General features: G+C 37.1%; 1 protein-coding gene across 1 annotated transcript in view; it reads right to left on the minus strand.

The window, feature by feature from the left end:
- Positions 1–1,963: 1,963 nt before the first annotated feature.
- The window catches only part of CAND1 (cullin associated and neddylation dissociated 1), a 30,034-nt gene continuing 4,546 nt past the window's right edge, over positions 1,964–27,451 (minus strand). Inside the window, exons 3-15 of the mRNA XM_032999799.2 lie at positions 15,880–16,034; positions 13,938–14,061; positions 13,250–13,506; positions 13,052–13,157; positions 12,437–12,582; positions 11,094–11,386; positions 10,274–10,415; positions 8,140–9,633; positions 7,239–7,334; positions 4,364–4,533; positions 4,101–4,265; positions 3,766–3,873; positions 1,964–2,667 (exon numbers count right to left, since the gene is read on the minus strand). Of these exons, the coding sequence (XP_032855690.2) occupies positions 2,443–2,667; positions 3,766–3,873; positions 4,101–4,265; positions 4,364–4,533; positions 7,239–7,334; positions 8,140–9,633; positions 10,274–10,415; positions 11,094–11,386; positions 12,437–12,582; positions 13,052–13,157; positions 13,250–13,506; positions 13,938–14,061; positions 15,880–16,034 (3,481 nt within the window). The 3' untranslated portion in view covers positions 1,964–2,442. The remainder of the gene's footprint in view (positions 2,668–3,765; positions 3,874–4,100; positions 4,266–4,363; positions 4,534–7,238; positions 7,335–8,139; positions 9,634–10,273; positions 10,416–11,093; positions 11,387–12,436; positions 12,583–13,051; positions 13,158–13,249; positions 13,507–13,937; positions 14,062–15,879; positions 16,035–27,451) is intronic.

Genomic DNA, 27,451 nt, shown 5'->3' on the forward strand with positions numbered 1-27,451 from the left:
TCTAAGATTAGTTTGACAACTAATTAGCACAACAGATTCTTAATTAGGAGGCCTGTATACTGCTGGAATTGAAGTAGATGAGTTAAACAGCAAGATAAAATAGACCTAATTCACAGTGCTTTTTCTACCATATGGTTTCTCTCTCGAGTATTCCCATTCTTTTTCATGACATTTAGATATGTTGGTACATTTAATCTCATTTATTTCTACTTCTAGAAGACAATTGTTACATTAGTATGAAGACTTTGGAGACAGAGAAAGCTACAATTTCAAAAATTTCTACAGCATTAAAATTGTTACTACTGAATGAGTTAATAGATTTCTTTGTTCGGGTCCTTTTATTAAAGTGAAATGCACCAATATCTCTCCTGCTTTTCCCAAGCTGCAAGCATATAATGGGAAGAATTTGCCCCCGAACCCCAACGCTGACAGGAAACTGTCTCTGGGGTCATAAAAATGTAGGTTTGTTTAGTCACGTAGCAGCTAATGCCATGTATGCATGTAACAAGTTTCCAAAATGTCAAACTAGCTAAAAAATAGAAGTTAACTACAGAAAAATAAAATTCAGATCTAACTAAAAAGAGACAACTAAGCAACTGCATTAACCAAGTAATGACAAGTATCAATTTGAGGAAGTGATTCCTCATCTTCTGCTATTAAATTCCCAAATCCAGTTCATGGTGCGACTGCCAGCCATCACCTTCTGGTCCACTTTTAGATTACCTCAGCATATTCACAGCAGATTTTTTTTACTTCTGTATCTGTTTGATTTCTATCCCTCTCATGACCATTCCCTGCTTCCTATCTCATCAGAATACTGCATGACACTTGCAGCACTGCAATCTACTGGTGTAGAGAATGTGCCAGAAAACATTCTGACAGGTTCCAGAAAAGGGCCACAAAGATCATCAGGGGACTGGGATGTCTGTTGTATGAGGAAAGGCTGAGAGAAATGGACTTGTTCAGCCTTGAGAAGAGGGGGGCTTAGGGGAGACCTTATCACCATGTGCCAGCATTTAAAGGGTGGCTACAAAGACGATGGAGACTCCCTTTTTACAAGGGGTCACATGGAAAAGGCGAGGGGTAATGGGTACAAGTTACTCCTGGGGAGATTCTGATTGGACACGAGAGGAAAATTTTTCACAGTGAGAACAGTCAGCCACTGGAATAATCTCCCCAGGGAAGTGGTGGATTCCCCAACACTGGATACTTTTAAGATTCAGCTGGACAGGGTGCTGGGCCATCTTGTCTGGACCGTGCTTTTGCCAAGAAAGGTTGGACCAGATGATCCCTGAGGGCCCTGTCAACCCGGCATTCTATGAGTCTGTAAAAATGATGGTCTGGCATTACTTTTCTAGGTAACACTGTATATTATTGCCTTAACAAAAGCTGTTGAATGAAGAATAGGGGGTAGAAGCCACTGAAGAATCTTCCTTTCATAATTCTATAACAAATGCAATGTTGAATCCAGAATTCAGGAGCCACTGAGCAGCTATTGCTGTTCTTTGCTCACTTTACCTCCATCTCATCCTACCACCCTCCGATCTTCCAGTTTGTCCACCTCAATTGCAGGGGATCCAGCCTTTGGGAATGAAAAACCATGAAAGCTGCAGGAATGGTCATATTTACTGTAAGAGTATGTCTGCAGGGTCATACTACTGGCATTTTTAAAAGCCTAGTGAAGACAACCAACCTTCATTCGTCCCTTCCTGTATGAATGGTCTGTATGTCAAAATACCTGAAAACTGCACTGATACAGTAGAAATTATTTTAACTTGTATTACGAATAAACTGCACATGCTGTTTTACAGACAATATATATTTGTAAACTTACTCATGCAAAATTAGTGTGCACAACAGGGATTTGTTTCCTAATCCCCACACCTTTATAAATGACATTTATGTCTGCTTTTTTTGAACTGTGCCCAAACCCTCTCTTTAATATAATAAATCTTACACAGAATTCATCTGCCAGCCAAACCAATTTATGAAGCTGAAACAAAAAAAGAATAAAAAGTGATACAAAAACATGATGCACCTGGATGCTTGCTTCCCACCTCCCCCCCTTTTTCGTTTACAAGTAGAAAGAGTGAATAAAGAAAAAAAAAAAAATCATGGTCACAAAATTTTGACATTTTAATCCTAAACATTACAGGGCAAATGGATGTTGGAACCTATTTCCATACACCATGCGTCAACTTTTTAATTCTCAGATGTGGCCAAATCCACTAAAACAAGAGTGGTTAACAAACTCTGGATTATGGAAGTACATTTCTGGAATAAATGCTAGAAAAGTAACAATGGGAAAAGCCAACTGTCTCCATAAAGGTAAATAAAGTGGAACAATGTGTAGGTTAGATATTTTTTCTGTTTCTTACTCATAACCTGTCAATTCAGTGCATCATATGGTTCAACTTAATGGTCCTCATTTTGGACAAACATCTAACTAGTGTCCATTGATTCCAAGTTAGTGGATGATGAATCTTTTTGGATACTTTCAAAGATGGCTGCCAGCTCAGGGTTAGAGCTTATCTGTGACTGGAATTCACTCATTAATGGACTCTTCTCTGCTTCTGGAATGGTTAGAAGCGCTGCTACTGCTCTCATGGCAGATCGTTTCAGTTCATCTTGCTTCTCAAACTCCTGTTTCACTGAGTTTGCCTTTACCTAGGGAAAAAATTAAAATACGTTTGAAACTTTTGCCTAATCCTCCCTCTACAGCCACCTTCAAAAAAAAAAAACCCAAAACATATCTTACAAAGGCCTATTTCCTTCCATACTACCACTTTGCACAGCTTTCAAAATGGCCTAAGGTCATAAAAAAAAAAAAACAACCAAACTAACGACACAAAAAAAAAAAAACACCAAACATCCACTGTTTAGCAGACTTTTTACCAGCAGCTTATAGATAAACTGAAACTTGAATACTGCAAGGTAAGCAGAAAAAGGCTGTAAGCTACCAAATCAATTACCAAATCAAAACAATTATAGCAGCCAACCTCTAGCTAGTAAGGTCAGTAAACAACATTAAACTGAAATTATCACAGTACTTCTAGCTTCCAGATCAGAACTTTTTAAAAAAGTTGATCTTCATTAAAATAACTGCTTAACCTTCTGTTATAATTCTCAGAGATGTTTCAGTAATACAAACATTGATTATCATTAAAAGCAGTCAAATTTCTTGATGTGAAATATAACAGTATACAGTAATGGACAAGCAAAGTAAATCAGGCATTAAATGACTGTCAGAGCATGCAGGTGGATCAAGACAAGAGCAGGAATGGAAGGACTGTGCCACAACCCAAGAATCCTGTAATATAAATGAAGAAGGGGAAAAGAAAAAAAAAACAACAAAAATAAGACTACTTTACACTGCCTCCATCCATCATCACTCAAATGCTTGTCTGAAACAACGTAATCATCAGAAGTCAGAAAAATTCTTAGTATTCCAGTTTCACTATTTATAATGAAGTGAGTCTTACAAGTTGCCCAAGTGGCCAGCTACATTTTTAAGGAACAAAAGAAATGGCAAAGAAACAGGGGATTTTTAAAAAGAAACTAACAAGTCTACTCATACATTTGTAATTTAAAGAAATATAATATGTGTATAAAGGCCCACACATTTATATTATTCTACCCACTGCAGCTTATCAACTATAACTCAGGAAATGCTGCAGCAGTAAAGTATTCTTCATACACAAGTTCATTTATATTTCCACAAGACAGCACAAAATTATTAACTTAAATAAGTTTAAATTTAAATACCTTCGTTGTACATGTAGCACGCAAAGGTTCAACAAGCCTATCCAACCTCTGCAGTACTGCACTTGGACATAGGGTAGACAGTCTCACCAGCATTAAAAATGTTAGCATCTAGGTTGAGAAAAAAACAATTCAACCGTTAGTTATGCTCAGCACATATATGGAGATGTATTTTCTACAATGCTATGTAACCTTTTTAACAGCGACACCTCAATGAAAATGGCAAATATAGTGAAATACTTAAGTATATGAAGTAGTATTTTTACCATTTTGGTCTACTCACTATTTAAAATATTTTGACCGAGTCACTGCTTACATGGAGAAAAATGACAGCTAACCTTGATATCATAGTGATCCTTCAGGCCATCTTCAACATGATTTAAGAATTCAAATATATCTAGTCTATCCAAACAGCTATCCAAAAGAGTATACATGCACTCGAAAGCTGCTTTCCGTATGTCCAACCCATCATCAACTGTATGCTTAAATGGTCCCATTTCCACCTGTCAGCAAATAAAAAACAAAGTTAAGAAGTAATATATTTAGAAAAACAGGGAATCTACTTACATATATTTAGTGCTGCTTTTCTTAGTTAACATACCTCTCTGATTAATTCCTTTCTGACTTTTGTTTCATTGTAAAGATGGGGAAGCACGGTATCCAAGAGGTCCCTTATTAATGATGGTTTATTGTGTGCAGCTGAGTTAAATGTCACTAGGGCTACTCTCCTGACATTGAGATCCGGGTCCTCCAATGTTTTCAGAAAATCACCTGCAATTGTGTACATAAAGCAACCTATAAGTATCTTTTTCATTTACTACTGGAAAAATATCCTTGCTTAGTTTTAACCTTTCAAAAGGACACATTTAGTGCTGGAGTTATTTTCATGTAACAGAGACCAATAGCTGCTATCTTAGCATGATTACACAAGTAAATCTATTAATTATAACCATATGAAAAGTACTATTACAATTGATATATAGTATTTCATATAATGAAACAGAAGTAGAAAAGCCACCATCAAAATAAATAGCCATCACTTAGTGATATTTCAACTTTTTTTCTAAAGGTACACCATGTAAATTAATGAAAATAATATATAACCTTTCCTTTTCGCCATTAAAAGTCTCTCAGAATATTCATTAGAAAACCAATTTCAATTCTGCAGTTCAAGAATTAGAGAACACCTCTTACGGAAACTATTAACATATTGATTTTTAACCCCTAAATTTGGCATATATTGATAATTCCTAGATTACCATAAAACAAACCTACTCAGCATATATTAATGTAGCAACACCTCTCTAATCCCACCCCACACTTGGGCATTTTCAAATTGGAATTCCTATAGTTCTATAACACAGTCCTGTTAAAATAAATGCCTACGGGAATATATCATATTTTTCCTCAATGTTTGTGAAGTTTTACTAGCAACTTCCATGAGGAATGCAATTTTTAAAAGGAGAAAAACAACAAGGTGTAAACAAAGTGACTTCTACACACAAAAGCAACTGGGTAACAAAACTAAAGATGACAGATTTTTTTTTTAACTACTAGATACCAGTTTTTGACATGATAACCAAAATTTGACATGATAATCAATAAATATTTCAAGAAACCAAAGGGGCAAGACAGCTTCAGAGAGAGAGGAAGGGGAAAAACCCACAAGCATAATCAATTCTTGAATATTAAAAAAAAATAAATAAATAAAATTTAAGCTTAGTGATGAAAATAACACATAGGAACTGATTCCACTTCCCCATAAATAAAAACCTTGCTCTTCACAAAACTGTATGGTTTTAAAGATTAATCTCTTACCCCTATTAGGTTTAGCAGTATACACAATTCTTTACAGATCTTTAAACCTGTAATTAATCCACGATAAAACACTCACCATAGCATATTAAGCAAATCTACAATACTTTGTCATACAAATGAGAAAAGATCAAAAAGCTACAGCATTGCAAAGCTCCTTATTATACTGATGTTACACTGAAAGCTCTAATTACCTTATCCCTGTAAAAATATACATGCTTCCAAATGCTATCAGCCCACAAGCACTACAGAATCATGTACTGGGTTTGCATAGCAAGGTTTTGGTAGCGGGGGGGGGGGCTACAGAGGTGGCTTCTGTGGGAAGCTGCCAGAAGCTTCCCCCGTGTCTGACAGAGCCAACACCAGCTGGATCCCAGACGGACCCGCCGCTGGCCAAGGCTGAGCCCATCAGGGACGGTGGCAGCACCTCGGGGATAACAGTATTCTAGAAGGGGAAAAAAACCTGCACAACTGCAGCCAGAGAGAGTGAGAATACTGGAGAGAAACAACCCTGCAGACACAAAGGCCAGTGAAGGAGGGGGAGGAGATGCTCCAGGCACCAGAGCAGGGATTCCTCTGCAGCCCGTGGAGGTCCATGGTGGAGCAGGTGGATGCCCGAAGGAAGCTGTGACCCCACAGGGGACCCACGCTGGAGCAGTCTGTTCCTGAAGGACTGCACCCCGTGGGAGGGACCCACGCTGGTGCAGTTCATGAAGAACTGCAGCCTGTGGGAAAGACTCACATTGAAGTTCACTGAGGACTGTCTCCCATGGGAGGGACCCCACACTGGAGCAGGGGAAGAGTGTGAGGAGTCCTCTCCCTGACGAGGAAGGAGTGGCAGAGACAACGTGTGATGAGCTGACAGCAACCCCCATTCCCTGTCCCCCTGAGCCACTTGAGGAGAGGAGGTAGAGAGATCGGGAGTAAAGATAAGCCTGGGACAAAGGGAGGAGTGGGGGAAAGGTGTTTTAAAATTTGGTTCTATTTCTCATTATCCTACTCTGATTTGGTTGGTAATAAACTCATTTTCCCAAGTTGAGTCTGTTTTGCCCGTGACAGTAACTGGTGAGTGATCTCTCCCTGTCCTTATCTCGACTCAGGAGCCTTTTATATTTTCCCTCCCCTGCCCAGCTGAGGAGGGAGAGTGATAGAGCGGCTTTGGTGGGCACCTGGTGTCCAGCCAGGGTCAACCTAACACAAATCATAAGGATTTAAATTTACAAGTCACCACCTGGTAATAGTCAGAATTCACACATGCATACACATTTTAAGTGACTGAATATTAAATATTTCCAAGACCACCCTTCTGGTTAAAGACAGTACCTTACTACATCAAACCAATATAATTTGGCAAGAGCATGGTAAAGGAAATCAGCTTTTGAGTCCCATCTTCCTAAAAGCCCTAGCTTCCTGTGTTGCCCATCACAGCTTCAATACATAACATTTTCAGTCAGACAACTTTTACTGCTTATAATTCAAACGAACTAGGATTAATAGAAATAAGTGGCTATTATTGAAACATTTTATAACTGTTCCAACAGTTCTCATTAGCAACTAACTCTAGTACTTGCAAAATATTTTCTTCTGAAAACACAAAGAACAAATTTTAAATCCAGCCCTCTTGCCTGAAAACTTAAGAAGCTGACAGTAAAAGAACTTACCTATGCAGTTCTTCAAGAGTGGATCTATGGGTTGTGGATGATCAGAAATAGTGAACTTAACAGCAGTAACCACTGAACTTCGAGCATATGAGGACCCTAATATGAAACGAAAATGTGAATATTTAACATTAAAACAGTACAAACTACAGAATATAAATCCTGCTCAATGCCATTGGTTTTAAACTTCTAATCCTCTTAAGAACACTACACAAGAAATGTTTTTTATCAGTAGCAATGCAATATGTAACCCAAGTAAGTCTATGGATAAAACATTTTAAACAGGGGGAAAAACACTGTAACATTTGTAATAATTTTATGTTACCATTTAATGTTATCTGCTACAGAAAATTCAAGTAATAAGCCTATTAGAACAGATATTTTTATGATCACACACAGGACTACAAATAATCTTCCTCTTTAAAGCAGAAGCACATGAAGAAAACATGATGGTTCTTAATATGAAACTGATTCATGAATTATGCAGTGATCCTTCCTAATCCTTAAAAATGTCAGAATTCTTATCTGAAAATTAGGAACCCTGTAATTTACACCAAAAGGTCAACATGTTACAACTGGTTTGTCAATTTGTCCTTTTGTTGCCCATGCTCCTTCTCCTTTAAATTTAGAGCTCTTTTTTAGAGCTCTTTGTTAAACAACATTAACTGAAATACCACAGTCTGAAAGCAGAACATAGAAGTAGTTTATGTTACATATGACTAACAACTTCTAGTAAAGATAGAACCATCTAAGTTTCACTTTACGGGGGGGGGGGGGGGAGGCGGGAGCAAAACTTCAGGAGTATCACAAAATCTAAGCAAATAATTTGCAAAACTAGATCAATTTACTGATAGATAGCATAAGGCCATTTGCTACAATATGTACATGAGTTACTACTACTTACCTGCAACCAAGTATCCTTTGAGCCGTGGAAGCAAAGTCTCTGGGTCTATTAAGGTGAGCTTGCCCAAGCACTCAGCAACAACATTTCTTGTACCCTCTTCTGCACATTCGCAGTGTTTCAGGAGTAAGGCCCAAATGTTCTCAACATATGGTTTGAGACCAATCACTGATGCAGAGCTAATTATTTCTTTCAAGGAATGGAGAAGAAGGTATTGCCTTTTAGGTTGACTGGTTATTTCTTGTAAGACAAATGGCAGATACTCAGGAAGATTGCCAACACTAATACTGCCTAATGCGTAAGATGCTGCCGATTTGACTTCTTCACTAGGAGAAGAGAATGCTTCTAATATTACAGACTTCAGCTCAATTTGTCCACTTAAGTCAATGTGATGCCCAACTTCCCCAAGAGAAAGCAAAGCCAAAAGCCGAATGGAATCCGTGGACCTTGAGTTCTTGACATCTTGAATGAACTGACCTACAACAGCCGGTCCTTCCTTAGGGCAGGCTCGAGTAAGGGCAGCAACACACTTGGCAATGGAATAGTAAGACTGCTTGTGAGTAAGTGCTGTGCTCTGCGAGTACACTGGACCTGTTAACATGCGTAGTAAATCCATATAGCCTAAATTATTTGTACCAGTCACAACCAAAGCTTGGAAAAATTCTAGCATGGCACTGAGTGCTCCACCCTGAAGTAGAGGCGATCTCACCAGCCCAATAAGTTCATTGAGAATGGACCCACTAATCTTTGACAGGGAGGAAGGATATACTTTAGCCAGCGTTGTCAGAAAACTGATGGCCATCTGTGACACATGCATATCACTTTCACTAATGAGAGGTGGAAGCTCATCCAGTACAGCATCAATCATGGCAGCTGTCAAGCTGTCACTGTAATTCTTAATTAAAATATCTAGAGCAGAAAGAGTGCCCAGTTTCAAAGCTCGCTGGTTCTTTCTCAAAAAAGAAGCAAGAATAGGAACTCCTTCCCCAAGGATCGGTCTCAAATCTATCTTCAAAGGAGAACCAGCAATCAATGTCATTGCTTTCACTGTAGTTAACCGAGTGATCTCATTCTTCAGTCTCTCTAGGAAGATCTGAAGTGTACTAGGCAGGTCTGTGCCTAGGCTGTCACCAAGGCTACAAATTATTTGACCCATGCAAGATATTGCCCTTTCTTTCACCTCCTGATCAATGTCAGCAGCCTTTAATCTCTTGATTGTACAAGTAAACAGATCTTTGATGTAAGGAGTAGCATCAAAGGAAGAAGGCTGGTCTAAAGGACGAATGACCTTCACAAGTTGTTGGGTAACCAAAAGCGCCTCTGATGTTATCTTGTAAAATGGGTCTCCAACACAAGCTACAACTGGAGGTACCAATGCTTGGACATGAGGATGAAAGACTTGGGGAGAATGATTGCAGAGGATCACATACAAACAGGACAAAGCATCTATCTTCAGATTAGAAGAACTTGATTTGTCATTTAGTGAAAAAATTATTCCTGGAAGAACAAAGAAAAATGGATTTTTAGGTTAGTTATTTATATTTGCTCTGAACACTTCAAAATTTCTGAAGGAAAGCAGCTATACTGAGTTTACATTTTCCTACTCCCAATCCTTCTTGAATGCTTCTAAGCTCCCCTCACCATTTTATTCAATCAATTAGTTTTCAAGCTTCCCCTACACAGAGGTCATGGGCCATATGATGGTTTGTGATGTATTTTCTTAATTATAAAGGGATTCTGAACTTTTAACTTCTCCAAACTTACTTATCCTTGTTACTTCAAAATTCAACATTTCAGGTCCCAAAAGCTAAAATATGGACAATATTTCACTCCGTTGAGATGAGAAAGAAGGCAGTGTGATCTTGTAATTAAGAAGCAAATTAACTTTTCTTTTTTTGATATATAAAAAAAAAAAAACCTCAATCTTAGGCCCAACCCTTGTTGTCAAGATTAATGGAAATACATCACTAAAATATTTGTATGGATCCACACAATAGCTGATTATTTTGCCAATTTCTTTAAATAGAAGGAACACTTCAAAGCTTTTGCACAGAAAGCACAGTCAAGACTTAAAGATTTCAAAACTTCGCACCTAATTTGCTAATAAATCTGTAAGTTAATAGCATGTTTCTCATACCTGGTACAAGTACAGGAACATGTTGTGTTAGGGCTCCAGGTAATACATTTACTAGCTCAGTCAGCATGTTAAAGCAACACTGACGAGTCTTCACACTTTTCTCCTTCATCTGCTTGTGCAAGGCTTTAACTATGTTGGGGACCTGTAATCATGACATACCTGTTAATTGATTCAGTAGTTGGCATTTCTTTCATCTTTGATCACTGGGGGGATATAAAGAAAGATGTGCATCCTACTCCTGATTTCTCTACAGAACTAGAGAAGTTACATAAACACGGAAATAAAGATTCAGAAGAACTGCTATCCAAAAAAATAGTAATTTAACTTTAAAAGGTGAGATGAAGTAAGGCACAACCAGATTTGCATTAATAAAACTGTAGAGGGCAACAATTGAGAAGTCACCCAAATAATTCACTTAAAGTTTTCCAGCACCACCCTTTTTACTCTGCAAATAATGTACACTGTAGCAAATCAAGCTTTATCTTGATCATTCGTGCTTACAGCTGCATTACAGAATGCTCAAAATAACTTTTGCTTTGGTAATTTGGCTGAACTACATAGGACATGCAACTTTTACAGGTGATGGTAAACAACTGAAATCAGAAAGCACGTCTGCATGAACTGCTAATTTCAGTTTCCAAGACTGCTGCACTTTTAGGGGCCCGTCTACCTGGCTTGCTCTCTATGTTAGTACTACAGTAATGAACTGTAATCTGTGTATGAAGAAGGTACAACAGGGTACATTTCAAGAACTATCCTTATGAACAGGGCACAACTTCAGTGTGCCTTCTCAAAGATAACATAAATCCTGACAAATAACCTGACTCTGAAGCATTGTCAAAGGAGTCTCTCCTTGTTCCATTGCATCAGGATCACAAAGCCAACTTTGCACAGGTCGAGTTTGTTTTAAAAGAGAAAGATATGCATGAAAAACATCCGCTTTAACATTCTCTTCACGTTCTTTGAATCTGGCTATTAAAGCAGGCGATACAGTTTTGTAGAATTCTGGAAGCATTTCATGTCGTGTGCTAACCACAGCATCCAGACATTTAGCAGCTGCGCGCCTCACTTTCCAGCTCATATCATCATCATCACTATATTCATCATCACTCCCTTGAAAAAAAAAATAAATAATGCATATGTTCAAGTCTAGACAATCAAAGCATCAAGTTTCATTTTAAACAATTAATAAGAATACACTTGGGTTCTTTGCGTAACACACACGGAAGAAATAGGTTCAGAACCATGTAAAAAACACCATACATGGAAAGCCTTCTTAACTGCCTAAATAGTAAGGCTGATCATTTTCTCTGCCAATTTTTTCATGCTGGTCTTACACATGTATTTTCTTTAAACTGGGACAAGGCAGTTCCCATTATATTTACAACCTGACTACTGATTTAAAGCATATTCCTCTTTATTCGTGACATAATTAACAATGCAAAAACAATTACTAGCTGATCGATAATCAACAAATTATTCTATTTGTTTCCTTCTAGAAGTAAACCAAATCATACTCTGTCCCCAAAAATGACAGCCAACAAAATAAACAGATTGACTTTTTAAGCACTAAAGCAACAACTGTGCAACTCATTCATTCTTAAAGTAATGAGAAAGCTATGCGCTGGGCTCAGATTACTTGTGTGTCCAAGTTTTCATCAAACTTACATATGGCAAGATATTGCCACCATATTGACAGTAACTAACATGCCTTTCAGTCTAAAACATTTTTATCCTACAGAGAAATACTGAGTATTTTGCAATTTATTCTGATTTTATGCATTAGGTAACAATATATTCTAGTGGAAAGTAGTGAGCATGGGAAAGGCTTCAGAATATATATTTTCAATTCATTAACTGATGTTCTTCTCACTTTAGCTGCATCATCCTACATGCTTTTTTCCACCTTTCAAGTATTTGAAAATATTTGTCATGTACTTTATGTTCACCCTTGGAATTATGTATCTGCAGAAACAATATCCTGTACTTTTATCCCAAGCAGCGAGTTCATACGTTAAGTTTAAAAACAGTACAAAAATTAAATACAAAAGAATACAAGTCATTCCAATGCTGGTACTCAGTAAATGCCACCCATACCAGTTTTCTCACATAAGTGCAAGTTTACAAGCTCTTCCTCTCCCGCAAACCAAAAAGAGAATCTACCTTGATCATCATCATCACCACCATCAGCATCCATAGCATTTTCATCTTCATCTTCATCATCATAATTGTAATTAGGATCATAGGTAAGATATTTAAGACAAATGTTTATAATAGTAGATACATGAGGATAAACTTCTTTAGGACATCTGCATAATACAAAAAGATAATCAATGTCAAATTACTTTGAAGAATTAAGATATTTCTAAAAGACTTCATGCCCCATACTGTTCTTTGGAGACGACAGCGAAACCAAGGACCACCAATGCATCCATCTCAATGCTACAATGTAACTGGACCTGCTAGATTGGAAGGTTGCAGAGGACCCAGATATGTCTTTGGTTATTTTTTTTTGTCACCACTATTGGACAACACATATTATTAGAATACCTCCCTCATCTTGTTTGCATAAGTAGTAATGGCTCAGTAGAAAGTTTCTGAAGTACCGACATTACACACTGCTTAACAGTTATGTTACACAGAGTTGTAGGAACATTTCCAGCTCAAAGCTTGCAAGAATATTTTGTACCAAGGAGACTGTCTCTTGACAGCTTACAACCTAATGGCACACTATTAGATCTTGAGAATGCCTGAAATAGGTACCCAAGAATAACTTACCTCCTAACAAAGGATTCAAAGGCTTGAATGCAATACTCTCGTAGTTCATCATCATCTACATTACAAAACTTTACAACCAGAGGAATTATTTTCTCAAGATATTCACCTGGTATGAGAAAAAAAATAGCAAAGTATTTACTCTTATCTAAAAACTCTTCAAGTTATATATTTTTCTTTAAATTTATATATTTTTCTTACCTATTCTATGACCTGCTTGTCTACTGATAGCAGCAATACATTGTATATAGGTCCTAGTTGTTGACATGGAATCATTTTTAGACAGCTCTGTCAACAGATGTTCAATGAGGTCAACAAAAACCATATTGCCACAACTCATAACCAGGTGACCAAGAGCAATGATGGTTCTTTTCCTCACAGCAAGTCTGGGGCTAGTCAGCTGGGGGAGCAGACAGGTCAGAATTGAAGGATGGAAGTTAACAAGCAGTCCTCCTTGCCTTAAAACAGACAAAACACAAACTCAAACCAATTGAATCTAAATAACTTTGTTCATATACTGTACAACAATTCCTTTAAATATTCCCAAAACATCACAAAGATTCAGATTAAATCTTTAAATTTAAGCTTTTGGAATATCTAAAAAAATAAAATTAGTTTAAAATATACCCTCAAAGCAATAAACATTAAAATACGCTTAAAACCGCAGTGCTCAGATTATATAATACAGTAATTGATCTACCTATCAACTTATCTTCAATACATTTACTTTTTTTTTTTTTTCGAAATGAAGTTACACCAATACTTAATACCTTACCATATTATTTCACATAACTTACAGTAATTTCAGTTAAACATTTGGAAACTTAAAGTTCAAGCTTTAAGGAGCATTTATCAGCATTCACCAGCATTTTGGAAGAGGGATGTTTACCTGCTCAGCATATCAGCCATGATATCCAGTGCCTCCAATTGGACAGACACATCTTCCTGCTTGGCTATAGCACTAGTGAGGCGCCCTGTGATCTTTTTGCAAACATTAGCTGCTAATGCAGAACCTGAAAGGACAGCAAAACCTCAGCATTTTCATAATTTAAAAATACCATTTTTAACACCAGAGATCATGTTTGTGACTATGGAAAGCAACCTGATCTCAACATAAAGATGCTTTTCCCACCCAACAAAACAAGCCTGAACAGCCAGTTTGTTTGCTAATGTAACATATGCTCTGCATTAAAACTGAAAGACTATATATGCAGAAATATACTGAGAAGGAGGGCTTCTTATTTGTCCCGTAAGGTATACACAACAGAAAGGATGCTGCTTTTGGCAGGGAAAGTAATGGAAAGTGAAGGTCAAGACAAGGCTACAGCAATAAATTAGAAGACTATAAGTAAAAATAAAAGAATAAACTAAAAGAGAAGGGAAAGCACAGAAGTAGATAGAGCCACTTCTAAAGAACAGCTGTATAATGAAAAAGCAAAATACAATTTTGTACAAGAAGCTACTTAAGTATTAAGGACCTGAAATACTGATGAAACATTTGAGAAAGCGGGAAAACAGTACACCCAAAGCATACAGTTTTTTAAATATTTTAAATTTTAAAAAGTAATTTAAAATTCAAGTATGAATGTCTTTACCATAGCTCCATAGTTCCACCTTCCCCCAACTGTGTAACACTGTTCGCAGCAATTATGAGGAGGTAAGAAACTCATGTCATGGTATCAGCTACCCAATGGCTAATGCTCAACTTCATTTGCATGCAGCTTTTTTTAATCTTACTTTTGGAATTTTCGTGTGAAATTAATACCATTCCAAACTGTATTAAGCCTAGTTTATATATATTTATGGCTTATTCTTAACTATATGACTAAAACTAAACATAACAATTGGACAGTCAAACGTGTTACCATAGAGGCTAAGAAAAAAGACAACAGTCTATGCTTAAGTTGGGAGCAAGAAATAACACCTAGGTTCCTTTTGTCTTAGTAATACTAATTATATTGAAAGATTTTCCCATTTTTGCTTGAGCTTTACCTCTACCCCAAAATCTTTTGTTTTGCGTAGGCAAACAAAGGAATAGAAGCTTAAACTGACTGACTTTAAATTAGTTATTTATTTCAAGTTTACGCATCTCACTACTGCTTGATAAAAGCAAGACTTACATGTGGACTTTCAATAAAGGATGTTAAAATCAGAGCTTTTTTTTTTTCTAATTTGAGAAACCTGAAGTCTCTAAAAACTGTATTTCCAAAGCCTTTCTAATCACTTGTCTATTCTCATTCATATCCTACACTACGATATCTGAAAAGCACTTGAATAAAAAAGTAAAGCCATTAACTGATGAGCTGTTCATCTTTTGAAGGAAAGACTGACTTCATTTAAAACTGCAGGTAAGCATTTCAGTAATTTAACAGGCAATTGTTAGAAACAAGGCACTTTCCAGAAACTCAGACAAGAAATCAGATCATTAAAGAAAAATACCCAAGTTACAATCAATTTTAAAGTATACTATCAATCAAAAAACAAAATGAGATTTAGCTTTCACTACAGCCTAGAAATGTTCTACCAGGCAATTATTAAAATAGAAGCTTTTATACTCGATTTGTTATACCAAAGTTCATATACTGTAAGTTTGTTTTTCACATTAATGCAATTCTTCAGTAAAGAAAGTTTTTAAACTAGGAAAAATCTGGAAATACTGTCAGATAGAAGAAACCAGAAGGGTATTTGTGCCATACATTTCTCCTCTGACAGAAATTAGTTCCAATGCTAAATGAACTGAATCCTCTTCACTAAAGAACCCAGTTTTCTGCATTTTTTAAATTAGTAACGAAGCAATAAATCTAGAAAGTCTTGAGCACAAAATGCCTTACCACTAGAGGCTGGGGGGAGTTCTCCAATCACAGTTTTAAGGCCAATGCTTGAAATGTCACGTAACTGTTCTTTATCTGAAAGCATGTTTGTACAGAGGGTATCTACAATGGTCTCCACTTGATACTCCTTCACTTTACTCACCAAAGGGCCAAGGCTGTATAAATAGAAGAAAAGTATTAAATCGGCAACCTTAAATAAAACCCCTCATTTTATTTCAGTATTTTGCATTCAAGACACAAACTTAAGGTTGCTTTTGGTAGCAAAATAAGGCAGAATTTTAAAATCTGAAGGCCTTCAGCTGGTAGGGTTGATAACCTGTCTCCATCAATCCAGTAACAAAATACTGGTTTAGCACATGGTTTTTACCTCATGGTGGGAACTGTTTTTGCATGACTTTTGTTTCAGTCTCAAAACCAGTCTCTCTTACTTCTCACTTAAGACCAAGATTTGTAACAAAAGTTACCTAGCCAGAGCCATCAGTTTATGTGCTTGACCATCAGTGCCTGCACAGTTCACAGACAAGTAAGCAACCTTCTTAATTACCACATCTTTATTCTACATAATGCTTGGATTCAATCTGATATATACTCAGACTCATTCTATACCTTAGAGTGCCTTCCTTAATAGAATGCAAACAGTAAAATAAAAAACAAGGCATGCCTTCCTTCAAAGACTCCAAGCACCACTATATACGCAGCACGCAATAACGTATGCTCTTTCCTCTGACTTGTGAGTTTTTAGTCATTCCAACTGTTTTGAGGATCATAACAATCTTGTACTCCTTTGTTAAATTCCCCCGTTTGTTCAAAATACTAAAACTACAGATGTCTTCGTAAAGTCTAGTTCATTGCCAAGAAATATAGCACCTTTCACCGTCTTTCTAGCCCTATCACGAGCCCTCAACATCCCTCCATTGTTAATGTTCTGTTCCAAAATGGAAGTTATGACAAAACAGAGCCATATATTGCCTCTATTTCCTTCCACTCACCTGTGAAAAATTTCCATAAGAACTTTAAGAACTTACTCTTTCACCTACCACCCCTCCCTCTATTCACTCCAAATCTGCTTATCTAGTTTCTCCCTATTTTTAAAACACCTGTCTTCAGACAAAGTATCTCAAAAATGGGGAATTAATTGTGAAATACTTTAAATTACCAAACATTTTAAGCTAGTTCAACTCCCTGAAACATACTATATTAACAATGAACACATCAAATTCTGAAAAAAGTGTTCCAAGCTGTGCTATAGGAATTCCTACCATGTTCTATCAGGCAACAGTACAGATAACTTACGCATATGGTAACTACTCTGAAAGACATAGCTCCCTTCTTTGGTAAGGCTCTGTTCTCTGTATGTTGATCTTGCCAGCTCTTCTCTAATTCTCTGTGGTGATATCCAATCAAGACAGCATACTTACTAATGAGACACCAACAACAGGGGTGAGATGTGACATGGAGCTAAAGTTCTACCAAACAGGTTCTACACTGACCCCCAACAGAAGTGAGGGCAGGAGGACAAGGAGCTGTGTGCAACAGTCACACAGGAGAAAAGGACCATCTACAGAAAATGTGGGAATCATGAACTGGAAGTTTAGCCCACCAGCAGAATTAACAGAAACAAAGATGTGTCTCTAGAAGACTACTATGTATTTTCTCTTCCATCTGGATCAAAGGGATAATGAAAAGTATTCTGACTCGGTCTTGTGCACAGACCATCCCCTCATTGCTTTGCAGCTGTTCCAGATGTCTCACCAAAGAAATCTTACAGCCTGATTCTCAACAGCATCTCAATGTTTTTCCTCCCATGAAACACACTTCAAGTTATACACATCACCATCAAATTCAACTTCAGCCACAGTGAGAAAGCACAGAGGATTTTCAAGACATTTTACATGCGTGCTCTCAGCATGAACTTTGATGAGCAGTAAAGCGTGATGATTTTAAGTGAACCCTTTGTATCAAAACAATCTCGTTAAGATTTTGAGGAGTGGAAAGGCATCCACGAAGTTGTCATTTTTTAGGAAGCATTTTTCAAAACCTTAAGCTTTGCTGCTGTTTTTGTGAAAGTCAGGGCCCAACTTGCAGTACAGAAGTCAAAGTGAGCCCCTGCAATGGTTCCATCAGATTTGTGCTGTGAGGACAGAGCGCATTAAAGTGGCTTCAGGTGCTGAGCTAAGAGGCCACATCTCCCACCACAGCTGACAGAGTCAAGCAATATGGATCAGAGATCACAGATGTTTCTGTGGCTTACAAGTATTAGTAGCTGCCCTTCAACACTGTACACAATGTACATAAACAATCTCTCTAAATCGGAACTATGAAACTAGAATATGTGGAAATCGATACATGAACAAATGCAGAAAAAGGAGCATCTTAAAGCCAATCACAAACATTGTATTAGGACTACATTAGAATATAATGCCTCCATATAAACTTTCTTTTTTTCCACACTGAACTTTAATACTCTATACATCTGCTTTTAATTGAAGTTGATTCTAGCAAAGCTAACAGACTAAAATGATGTATATAGAGTTAGTAAAGACTAATTTTGGAAAGTTGAAGTCAAACTGAAGCCCTAGAGGAAAAACGAACAAACTAACTTGTTATCAAAACAAGGCTAAGATCAAGGAAACAAAGTTTAAATTTTCAGGTATATGCCACTATTCACTACAAGTGCATCAGACTTCTGAGACTGCAATGGTTCAGGTCCATATGGTCACAACCTTATTGAAACACCAGAAGTACGCAGAAGTTCTACAAGCAGATGATGAAATTATTTGTAAAATATATTAACATAATTATCAATAAAACAACTTCCAACTATAAGTGCTTGCCTAGTTTAACTCCTTGTCAAGTGCAAAGGGAGTAGGCTGCCCAAAGATGGACTGTTTTCTCATGATTATAAAAAAAAAATATTAATCTGGCAAGTTGTAACGTATTATTTTACACTTAAATTTTCATTGATTTGAAACAAATAGCAATTATCAAACTTTTAAAAGTTCATCCACAGGTTAGTTTGATACACAAGGGTAAATACACCCCCACACCTCCTCCCCCCCCAAAAAAACCTAGCCTTTCAAAGCATTTTACAAAAACAAGCTCAAGACACTACGAAAATGGTGGAAAGAGAACTTCCAACTTCATCCATTTGATAGTACAATGTAATAATGAAGTTGCCAGATCATGGTACAGAGCTAAACCCTGATTAACAAATACTAGTATGCAGTTCTAGTAAAATTAATAAATTCAATACATTATATTCTAATTCTACCAGATTACTGGAAAGAAACTATCTGGATGCAAAGTACTTCCTTTCCAACTTCAGTGATTACAATGGGGGAAAAGCAAGTTTTGGGTTTATTTTGTAAGATTTTGAAAATAAATCTGAATTAAGAGCAAGTTTCACATTAAAAAAAAAAAAAAAAACACACATGCATTAGGTCAACTGCACAAAACAGGGTCAGAGTGGATCATCTATAGGCAAGCAGAAATTCTGTCCAAGCTAGCAAGATACTAAGCTCTCAGTGAAGACTATTATTCTGAAAGTAGATAGTCCAAAATCTAAATTAAGTTATGCCACTCAGGCAAACACCTACTTTATGCTTATTACTTAAATTATCTAATTCCCACATTATTGTATTACAGAAACCCACAAGTGTTTTAAGACAGAAAAGTAATTCTTGAGTCTTTACAGTCTAAAGGAGAGTTCCTTTCTTAATTTGTATGTCTTGAGAGATATGCACACAAAGTACAAGATGACAAGCAAAATGGTTTTTCTTGTTTTACTGGAAATGGCTCTAGAGTTTAAGTCTAATTCTCCAAGAATACGAGTGGATCTTGGGTTCACTACTAGTTAATAAAACTGTCAGCTGCAAGGGAACACACGGGTCACAGATCAGGATTCGGAAGGCAAGGCTTGAGTCTATGGCATTTGACATATAAGGCACTGAAGTTATCTTAGGATCTTAGTACTGTATTTACCAAGAATGACAGCAAGACAACCCCACATGTTTACTACCTTGCTGGTACTGCTGGGGAAAAAAGAAATTCCTGCATTGCTTTAGCAGTGGAGATCTGAGGATGTGTAGCTTAATTCCAAAGTGCTGTTAACAAGGAAATGTTATCTTGTATTACTTTTACTTGTTGACCTATACATGCTTTGTATTATCTCGCCATTCATTTTTTATTATGACTTGGCACCTTGGACCATATTGAATTAATTTCTGAATTTATAGTCAAACTTGACAATGAATTTGTTCATTTGGAAACAGTCACTTTAGCAATCCCCACTTCTGGTCAAAGCAATTGTCCTTTCGAGTGTGCATGGAGAAAAAAGAGGAACACTCTGGTCATGCAGTTTAAAAGAACCTACAGTGTAAATCCAAACCCACATGTTTCAAGTTCCTCTGAAACTCAGTCTTCAACCTCAGTTTTCCATTCCTCCCACTACAAAGGCTCCCAAATGCACTCAGAGTTCCCCACACCTTTCACGCTTTCTGACTCAGAAGTTCTCTCAGTCATTCCAAAGCCGTCCCTCTCCACCCTACAGCTCATACCACAGGACAACTGTACACTCACAAAAATCTTTGTTCCACCTATTTTCTCAACTCCTGAAAGAAAAAGACAGTGTTCCAACAGCTCAAACTAAAACATTACACACAGCTGTTGGAGGGAGCTAGACTGGGGGACCAGGCTCAGATTCGGAAGACTGCAAATCAGTAATTCCAGAGGGACTTAAAAGGCTGAGATCTACGGCCTTCACTCTTGGACAGCTAGCAGACATGGCTCTATATAGTAGGACAAAATCAAAATTCATCTTCCATCCCAAAACCTGTTGTATGTACCCTACTGCTGCTACCCTTCTTTCCTAGGTCCAAGAACTCACAGCAGCAAGAGTTACTTATCATAAAAAATGCCCAGTAGTAGCAAAAGACAGCAAGCATGAAGTGCAGACAGAAAGACATGGACACATGAGATTTATCTATTCTATAAAGCAAGCCCTTGCATTCAAGCACTAAGAGTGATTTACAATACATTAGTGACCAGAGTAAGGTTCCAAGTTTTGGCATTAGTGGTTTGTCACCATGTTAGGCAAACTTAGGAGCTTCTCTTTCAATGGTCATGCTCGTAATGTCTTACCCCCATAAACTCCAGCGTTTGCACTCTAGGCACAACACGTAGATTAACACCCAGGAATATGCAATTCCCAAAACAATCACACCTACTGGTTTTCATGCCTTCCTTCACAAACTGTGACCTGCTTGGTTTCACTCTCTCCTTACCCACCATCACACTACTCATGTGGTAAGACCTGTGGAAAATATTGGCAATTTGGGAATTTAATAATAATAATAAAAAAAAAAAAAAAAAAAAACAAAAAAAAAAACCACACCACACAACCACAAAGGCAAATCATATTCACCAAAACCATGCACTGAAATATCACATACAACTAACTCAGTTTTGTTAGTGCGCAAAACTTCAAACTAATTTGACATTAGTCAAATTAGGCCACAAACATCTGAAACTGATGCATTATGATCACCCCAATGCCACAAATTCAAGAAGATTTCAATTTACTCATTTTGCAGAGTATTTTATGGAGATAAACAGATATCTGAAAAATAAATATACAAAACCAAGTTTGGTGCAACATTTCTAGAAGATACAGCATACAGATAATCTCAGGAGAACTGTTAGTTAAGATACTGGCTAGGATCTCATGAAAGGCATGAAAAGAAGGCCTTTAAGTGCAGAAATGAAGACATAATGGAATGGTTTTTCACTTGCTTCATCAGGTACACCTACTCCTGCAGAGTTGAACAGCTCTGACAGAGCACCCTTTGTTAAGAGCAGCCAAACCTCAGGCCCTAACCTGACACTGCCCTGTAATTTAGCAAAAGGGCACTGTACTGGAATCTTTAGATTCCATCAAACCATCTCCACAGCTACTAAACCTCTGAGAGTAGGGGTTCAGAGGACCATATCCACAATCTAATCCCATCATTTTACTGCTTCAAACATGGTAAATTAATATTGCAATCTTATTAAAATCATTTCTGGACATTGATATTGGTAGAGACCTTTTTCCTCCAACAGATAAATTCCTGATAAATTTCTACACAAGCGTTTGCCAACACACAGATTATTACCAAGAATTATCTCCCAGACTCAAATACATCAAGCCATCCCTGACTGCATTCCTAAAAGTTGAAACATTTTCTCCAGTTGCTCAAAAAGCTCACAGTTTTCTCCACAACTTGATTTCACTCTTCAGCCAAGCTTTCCCTTCAGTGTTTCATTGGCACATCACTAGTTTCTCTTCAAATACACACCACTGTCAGTCAGTGGCTACTCACACCATTGTTGTACTCACCTACCCTTCGTGCACAGTAAATTGTTTCGCAAGCAATGCAAGCACAAATCACCTAGAACAGAAACAATCACACTTCCAAGGTATGATGACTGTCCAGAGTAGTCCAGAGAAATTCCCTGTGCGTTTCAGTCAACAGACTGCATTATACCAAGGTGCGAGTGCAGAATCCATAGAAACCATTTCACATCTGTAATAATACATGCTCCAACAGAAGTGCTGTAAATAGAAACACTAGGAAGCAGGAACAAGCACATGTACAATTATGGAAGTGTATTCATATAAAAACGAGTAACAGTATCTTTAAAAAATATGGCAAGCCTTCAGAGTAGCAATCCTGGAAGTTTGCTTTTCAGCAATAGCGAGAGAGTTTGCTGTCTGGTTGGTGAGATTCCAGGTGGTAATGTCATCCCTCCTTTCACTGCTAGAATGGTCATCTGCTTTTTGCAGTTTGCAATGGCTTGTTCAGCTCTCTGAAAATACATCTTCCGCATCCTAGAGGTCTGCAGCTGACACCATCCTTTTATACATTGAATTTGACAGACCACAAGCAGATCTCCACCAAAAAAGTTGTTCCATAAGTGAAAAGCATCTGAAATGATGGTAAGGATTTTTTTTAAACCTGAACTAGTGAACAACGACTAAATTATTCTGATTTAAATATGTTTATTTTTCACCTGTAACCTATGAGTAACTAAAATAATCACAGCAAAGGCTGTGATTCAATTAGATCCATCTCAATTAAGTATAGGAAACACTTCTGTGCTGATGTTTTAAAGATGACCAAACCACTGAAATTATATAGTCATCCACACAAACACTTGAAATTACAGTGTCTAGAAACTGTTAAACCAAATTTTACCTGAATTATCATCTTCAGTCCTATTTATTCAGCCTGTTAGCTCAATTACGAAGTATATTTTTAAAAGACTACCTCAAGTTTTTTTCTGGCTTTTAAAATCAGTAGGTATCACTTACAGACCTTATTACTAGTCCCAGAATACAAACTTAGCATATCAGAAGTTGAAAATAAAATATAAACTTCTTATATAAAATTAGTTCTGAATAAAAAACATTTGAACTTAAACATGTATTTTATACATTTGAAGGCAGTTTCAGATATCAAGTGCTCTTTGATCTTTTCCCTTCCACTAGCCAATAATCTGTGTCCAGGTCCTCTTAAAGACAAAAGCTCATTCAGTTGCCAATGGAAATCAACAGTGACTATAACACACTGTCCTCTTTAAATTACATGCCTTTGAAAATAAAGGTGTTCATTCTGTAGCTCCTTATTAGGACAAGGGACACCAATTCATAATCAATTATAGTCTCAAACGGGCATATTTTAACGGCTATCAAATAGGCACATTTACTTACAGGAAAGAAAATTCATGAATGGAAAAAAAAAATTGATTCAAATCACCAATGTAGAGTGATGTGCAGCAGTGTATTACCACAGCATCCAAAATGCTTGAAAGCTGCTGAACCGGATCAGCCACACAACAGCCAATATGTGCATCATCCTGTTCACACTAGTGACTCACACTCACAGCTTCAAGCAGGGTTCCCTACAGTGAACTGCTGCCCAGAGAAGTCACACTGATAAACTGCAGAGAAACTACAGTATCACAAGGGAAGAATCACTGAAAGTACTTTAACCTGCCTTTTTTTTCCCCTATATATATACATGCATTTGTTTGGATTTTTACTGGTTGCAGGAAACATTTCAGTGTGAAACAATAAAAATTTGTAAATAGAGGTTTAAGTGGCAGATTATAAAACCACAGATAACTGCTCAAACTGAGAAGTAGTTCATCCTTAAACTGCAACACTGAACATATGAAGCAATATGCAATTTAGGCCAACAGAACATTACCAGCATTATCAGCAACAAAGAACAAACAGTATACCCAACATAATACCTATGCTTAGACAAACCATACTGCTTGTCTAATCCACAGGCACATAAACTTGGATAAAGCTACAGACAGTATAACTACTACTGCCATAATGTACATAGGATACCATGCTGGACCACACTGACAGCCTCAAACTAAGAATATGCTGTAAGAATGTCCAATAGGATTTTCTACACTGGCAGACTGTAAACCAGCCTATGACTACCAGATGAAGCAAAAGCAACTCCACAAAAAAAATGTAGACAAAAACACATTTAAAATTTTACATGTTCTTAAGAAAAACAAGATGAACAACCTGCAGTTACTGACCTAGTTTGCATCTACTGCCTGCAATAACAGCAGCTTGACAAATATACTCCTTTCCCTTCTGTAAGGTCAAAGCACAGAGCAGGTTGACTTCTACTCCAAGAGTACTAAGGCAGCTCATTAACTTTCATTTTTATTCAGAAATGAACTGCACAATCATCTTGCAAGGTAGCTACCCAAATACCCATATAGTCTCAACCTGACTTCCGCTAACCAAAGAACATGTTTTATCCTGTCCAAAAACAGTGTAATATAACTGAAAGGATCAAGAATAAAATCACTAGTATGCTTTGAAGAGATAATAGGAAACAAGTTCATCAGCATTTTAACCAATAGAGCCTTTCCTACCCAAATGTGAAAGCAAGTAGTGAATATGGCAAAACCAGGAACACTGCTTACTTGTTGCTACATTTACCTAAAAATAAATGCTGCTTTAAGGCTGCTCCAAGTTGTTTTAAATCTCCTGTTCAGTGATGTTAAGAATTAAACCTTGAAAGACTGATTCTCGAGCAAGATTATTACCTGCTCAAGGAGTGATCAATACCTTTGCCATTCACGGTGTTTCCACTGTAGAGGAAGCTCCCCTAACAAAATGAAAATCTTTCCTCCTTTCCCCAAGGAAAAAACTGTCTCAAATACAGATTCAAAGGTATATAGGGTTGTTTTTTTCTGAGAAAGGGAATCTATATTTAAATGGGTCATCAAGTACCAGTCTGATGAAGGTTCCTGATGATAGTCTCTAAAGTTCACCAGAGCATTTAAATTGATAGAGATCTAAATGCAGTTTATGCTTTCCTCGGCTGAAAAAGTGCCAGCAAATCCATAACAGAAATACACGGGTAAAGAACACCACAACAAAATACTTAAAATACAAAAAGTCAAGAAAAATATGCTGGCTGAATTTAACATCCCAACAAATCAGGCTTACACCCAGTGTTGTAGTAGATAAAAGACTTCAGATCAGCTTGAACTGTCTTAGAAAAGCTACAGCTTAATAGCGTTTAACCTCTTCCATCTTTCACCCTCACTACTGTTTCTATCAATGCCCATCTGATTGCGGGAGAGCACTAAACCAGAAGAAAACTAAGTCCCCAAGTCAGTCTACAGCAAAATCAGATAAACAACAGTGCAAGGAAAGGGACAAGGAAGGCGAGAATCGCAGAGCAGCAACAGCATTATCTTAGACTGGCTTAAAACTGTCATGGAATGATACCATGAGTATAGTCTGCTTTAAGAAGAGAAGATACTTTTAGGGTGGTGTGGTTTGGTTTGGTTTTGGTTCTCAAAGCATATCTGTAAGTGATCAGGATGCCCAAAAAATTTGGTACCTTCAAGAATGTACACATTCTAGATGAATGTTTACAATTTACCGGAAAACTTTTCCATCATGTTTCTTGTCCCATTGCAGTAAATCTAACACTGTTCTTTAGCATTATTTGGATTTCTCAGAAAGTTTCCAAACTTTAAATAGATCCTGTCATTTTAATTAAATCCAAGAATTTTATCAGTATGTCAAAGTAAACTTTAAAAATAGAAAAATGGTTAATAAGAACAGGACACATGCACATGCGCACATACACAGGCAGCCTTTTATTTTCTCTTCCCTTTGCAATCTTCCTTTAATGTTTCAGTAAATATTACACATACTGTAGGTCCAAAATGCTGACACTGCCATTAAAGATTGTGATATATAAGCTGTGTCTACGTGCATTAATCTAAACTTCAGGATAACTTTAGGATGTACATTAAAGATGAGTATTGCATGTATGCTGCGATGTAACTTTGTATGAAATAGCATTTTGTGAAAAAGACAATTCTAAGCCTGAGCCAAGTTTCATAATAATCTACTCTTCTGACTGAGTACAAGCAATCCGTTTCAAAGCCATAGAACTTAAGCTGTACCACAAGGGAGCTTTGACATTTCAGAAGTTTGAATTAAAAAGAAACATGTCATTTTGTGTCGTTTGTTAAAATGTGTCTCCCCCCCCCTTTTTTTAACAACACTGCAACCCTGGTGAGAGTAGTGAAAAAGTACTGACAATTAAAATACTATACTGCTAATATTAAACTTTGGCTTGAAACTTGCTATTCTTACAGTAGTTTCTCTGTGCAAGGTTTTGGTTACCAATCATTTAAAATATTTCAGAAGCTGATGCAAGCACTGCTTCTAAGTACATAAACAGATGTACACACAGGCTTTAATTTTCTGCTTTGCTAGTCCGATAGGGCAAACTGTAAAGACTAACAAGCTGAAACAAACTAACTGTGCTAGTTACAATGTGAAACTTCTCTTCAAAGCTGTCCCAAACTCTTGCATAGTGAGTTTACTTCAATTCATGCTTCATGGAATATAAGTGGCACAGAAGGAATATTAAAAAAAAACCTGACCTCACAAACAAGAAACAGTCTCAGGAACACTAGAAGCTTCTCAAAGAAGAGGCCCTCCTTAAAGGACACAAAAACTCATAAGGGCCAAGAACAAAAAGTAAGTCATAATGAAGGTAGTACCTCTTCAGAGGGTGCTCTGGAAAAGCCACACCACACGTAAAGTTAAATAAAGCTAGGAAGAGAAGGTACTGAAGCAACAAAAGTCTCCGCAATACAAGTAACTGCACCCTGACCCCACAACACATTTGCAGTTTCTGTAAAGCATGTAGGACCTATTAACACAGTATTCTGAATGTTAGTGAAGAGGTAAGTTCCATATTTGATAACCAAGACCATATATGTATTTCATGTTTTTATCTCTGCTTGAAAAGTGCTGCAATACTACAATTCTTCCCCTACACATCACCTGCCTTCTCACAGTCAAATATCAATGTGGCAACTACCATGATTTATAACCTTTTTAAATCTATTTAGCATTCAAGAATTATCAGCAAAGAACAAACATGTCATTCATGTACTTTCAGCAAGGACTGCATGCACTATTTGTCACCTGAAACCCCAAATGTTAATCCACAATGTCAACAAA

This window comes from Tyto alba, unplaced genomic scaffold (assembly GCF_018691265.1).
Source record: "Tyto alba isolate M040663 unplaced genomic scaffold, T.alba_DEE_v4.0 Super-Scaffold_2, whole genome shotgun sequence".
Classification (NCBI taxonomy): domain Eukaryota; kingdom Metazoa; phylum Chordata; class Aves; order Strigiformes; family Tytonidae; genus Tyto; species Tyto alba.